Genomic DNA, 3,564 nt, shown 5'->3' with positions numbered 1-3,564 from the left:
ACTAAAAATTAGCTGCACCCCCACAACAATAACAGAATGAACGTAACAAAAATATATTAAAGTCTTTAACAGAAGGTTTGCTTCCAGAACAGAGGAACCTTAAACGAGCTGAAGATGTTAGAGCTCCAGTCGGGGTAAAGTCCACTCATCGTGTATGGTGGGGCCCACTGAGATGGCTGTGTTGTAGTTTTAGCCATTATGTGCTTCAACCATTAAGTCTATGATTAGTCCAGAGTAAACACGGGTACAGTTAAACACTGGAATGACATCCGATCGCATTTTCTTCAATTAGTCACTTATCTGCAGGAGATTGATGCCTGTATTCCTGTAGCTTTTCTTTAATCCGCCGTCAGGACTCCTGGCGCTCCTGGATTTGTGCGGCGCTCGATGTTTCCGCCTCCCGATGTTTCCGCCTCCCGGTACCAGGCCGCCTGCCAAGAAGAAAGATGTTGTAGCTCCTGCTGGATCGGGTTGACCAGGGATGGATGATCATGACCGGGAATCCCCGTGATGCCATGTCTGATGTCGCCTTCGCTACTGTCCGGTACATGCGGGTCTCCTCTCCGTAGAACTCAAGTAGCCTTGCTGGGTAAAGGGTTTTAACTTGATTTTTTCTCCTTCAGTATCTTCTTTACTTGAATAGCTGGTGGATAATCGTGATCGACGTAGAAGCTCTTGTTGTTGTACTGTAATTGTTTTTTCTGCCAGGCTCTGCGAATAACTTCCTCCTTCGTTTTCTAACTTTCAAGCTATACACTGATTGATCGAGGCTCTGATTGCGCATTGGCGGCTATGGAGGCCAGCTCTCTGTGGACTCTTTCAATTTTGAGTTCAGCATCTTGCAGGAGATCCAAACAGTCCCGAAGCAGTTTTTCTACGAAGCCCTCGATGTTGTTACCTTCAGCCTTTTCGGGAATGCCATAAATCCTTATGTTATCTGGCCGTGCGCGGCCCTCCTGATCAATGAGCTCAGCCTCCATGTCGTCTTGGCGCTGAAGAAGTCATTTCATCAGGGATGACGCCGCCTGCATGGCTGTTTCTATTTCTTCGATTCGACCCTCTGCTTCATCTAACCTATCGTTTGTTCGACGCTGTTCTTGTTGGATCTCCAGAAGCTGCTGCTTGTTGTCTCGTCTGAAATCTCTAAGTTCTGCGAGAGTGCTATCCAAGCTAGCCTCCTCCATTTTCCCTCCTCGGCCTCGTGGACCGGGAAGCGGCGTCGGTTGATTCGTTGTTCTAACTCGTTAATGGTCGCTGCACCAGTCGTTTTCCTCCGCCGTGAGACAACCCTAGCCTCTATTACCGGTAAAATCTCACTTGAACTAAAGTAAAATTTTGTTTTTGGGTTGTTTATGTAAAACGGTTGATTAGCACTGAAGCTAAGCTGCCGTCTTGGTCATGACCCGGAAGTTGCTCTGATGTTTTATATCGGTACCTGGAATTTTAACGTTCATTTTTATTTTTACTGAATTTATCATATTTGTGAGTCTTAACATGTTCAGAAACTCATTAAATGTCAAACAAACTCTAGTTTCTGTGAAATTGTTAATATTTCAATGGAATTAAAAATAAATGTGGCAAATTGGCTGAACAGCGCCCCCTAGTTCAGCCAGGCCAACAACCATAACAAACAAAAGGTTTTACTACGATTTGCACTAAAAACAGGAAGTCCACCATTTTGGATCAAAAGTTAATTTTCTGTTAATTTTCATGTTTTGAAAATGTCTGATTTCCTTGAACTCCTCCTGGGATTTTGATGCATCGACTTCAAAGCAGCAGAGATTAAAAGTTATTAAAATGATGAGTTTTTGTTCATCTATGTGGCTAAACTGAGAACTTTAACTGGATATTTAAATTATTTTAGTTACCCTCTCCTCAAGGTTTCAGGTTCTTAGTTAAAGGTGACGGTTTCTCTGCAGACATCTGGAACCTGATGGAAGAAACATTTTAAAAGAAATAAATATGAGAGTTCAGAGTTACCTGAGCAGATGAAGTAAAGGCTCTGATCACTGTTTCCATCAGAAGGTAAACAGTTCTTTAATGAAGATCCTGACTTCCAACAGTCAGACCAGATCCTCCAAACTGGTCTCTTTGAAGCTTCCTCTGAATTTCTTGCTGAAACAGCAGAACCACAGTCCAGTTCAGCACAAACTGCAGCAACTGAGTTCATGTCCCAGTAACGATCCCAAACAGCCACTGGTCTCCACTCTTCTTGATGTATCATCTCCAGTCTCCCGGCACATCGGCTGGCCTCTCCCACCAACCTGAAGTTGTCTTGATCTGAGCAGAGACAGAGAGTTCATTAATGAAGGAAGTGAAGCAGTGAACAGCAGCAGGTCTGCAGATCCTCCTCTACCTGAACAGGTGAGTCCAACAGCTTGACCAGGTGAGCAGCTGTTTCTACCTGAACTCTTCCTGCTGCTGCAGTTCAGCAGAGCAGACTCACTGCCTTCACACAGGAACTCTCTGCTCCCCACTGGAGCCTCTGCTTCTCCATAGAGCGCCCCCTGGTGGACTGAAGGAGGCCCACAGCCAATCTCCCTGCAGACCACCTCTGCATCCTGCAGGTCAAAGTCTTTTTCACACACTGAGGACCACGACTGGTTGGTCTTCACCTCCAGTCTGCCTGAGCACCGGTTGGTCCCTTGAACCAGCCTGACTGAGTCTGTGGATGCAGAAAGAAAAAAGTTTCTTCATCATTTTCACTGAATTTGGTTCCAGTTTGTTCAGCAAAGCTCCAATACAGAGCAGACTCTGTGTGGAGGAACGAACCAACTAGTGGAGAACGGGTGGAGAGGGGAGCTGGGCAGAGTTTTGTTATTTTTAAATCTACTGTTTAATATTATTTGCACTTTTAGCATCTGCTTATACTGCAGGCCGGCCCTGGAGATGGGTGGGAAAAAAACTTCAGACAAACAGAGAAAATTACACTACAACATCACAAAGAACCTATGAATTATCAATTATTAATATTTCATCCTTGTCTTCTACAAAGCAAATGTGAGAACAAATTTAATCAGAGAATAATAGAAAACTATCATCTTTTTACACTTTAAACTTAATTTGTGGAGGAAGTTCAATATTTGATCAGCTTCTTCTCAATGACATTGAGGTTTTTATAACCCTGAATCTGCTCCACTGGTTCCCCTTTAATCTAATCAAACTTCATTAAATCACTAACCTGGTAAAAACCAGCCACTCTGTAACTACACTTTGATTCATCCAGAGAGTCTGGACTGTGTTGAGCTTTTAAATTTCACCCAGTTGCTAACGTTTGTACATGACATGCAATGCACCAGATCCACACTAAGAAGTTTACTGGAAGTTTCCTGGGCTGTAAACATGTAGAAAAAATCAATTACCAAGCACTGTTAGATGGAATCACTCAATCAGGTTTACTAGCATATTGTGCACAATACAGAGAACATATAAGAGGATCAATAGTGAAACATTTCCGATTGAAAACTCTTTCAGGCAGAGACAGCAGGAGTTTTATACCAAGGCTGAGGGAGAGACGCTCTGGTTCTCATGCAGCTGCAGGAAAACATCTCCCAACCTTGTGCT

At 43.6% G+C, this 3,564-nt stretch overlaps 1 protein-coding gene across 1 annotated transcript in view; it reads right to left on the bottom strand.

The window, feature by feature from the left end:
- LOC111611931 (scavenger receptor cysteine-rich type 1 protein M130-like) overlaps positions 1–2,397 on the bottom strand; it is an 8,184-nt gene extending 5,787 nt beyond the window's left edge. The window contains exons 1-2 of the mRNA XM_023350944.1: positions 2,357–2,397; positions 1,981–2,280 (exon numbers count right to left, since the gene is read on the bottom strand). Coding sequence (XP_023206712.1) covers positions 1,981–2,224 — 244 coding nt within the window. The 5' untranslated portion in view covers positions 2,225–2,280; positions 2,357–2,397. The remainder of the gene's footprint in view (positions 1–1,980; positions 2,281–2,356) is intronic.
- Positions 2,398–3,564: the final 1,167 nt, after the last annotated feature.

Source organism: Xiphophorus maculatus, chromosome 18, assembly GCF_002775205.1.
Source record: "Xiphophorus maculatus strain JP 163 A chromosome 18, X_maculatus-5.0-male, whole genome shotgun sequence".
Classification (NCBI taxonomy): domain Eukaryota; kingdom Metazoa; phylum Chordata; class Actinopteri; order Cyprinodontiformes; family Poeciliidae; genus Xiphophorus; species Xiphophorus maculatus.
The sequence above is the reverse complement of the archived record's forward strand: the minus strand, read 5'-3'. Positions and strand labels throughout refer to the sequence as shown.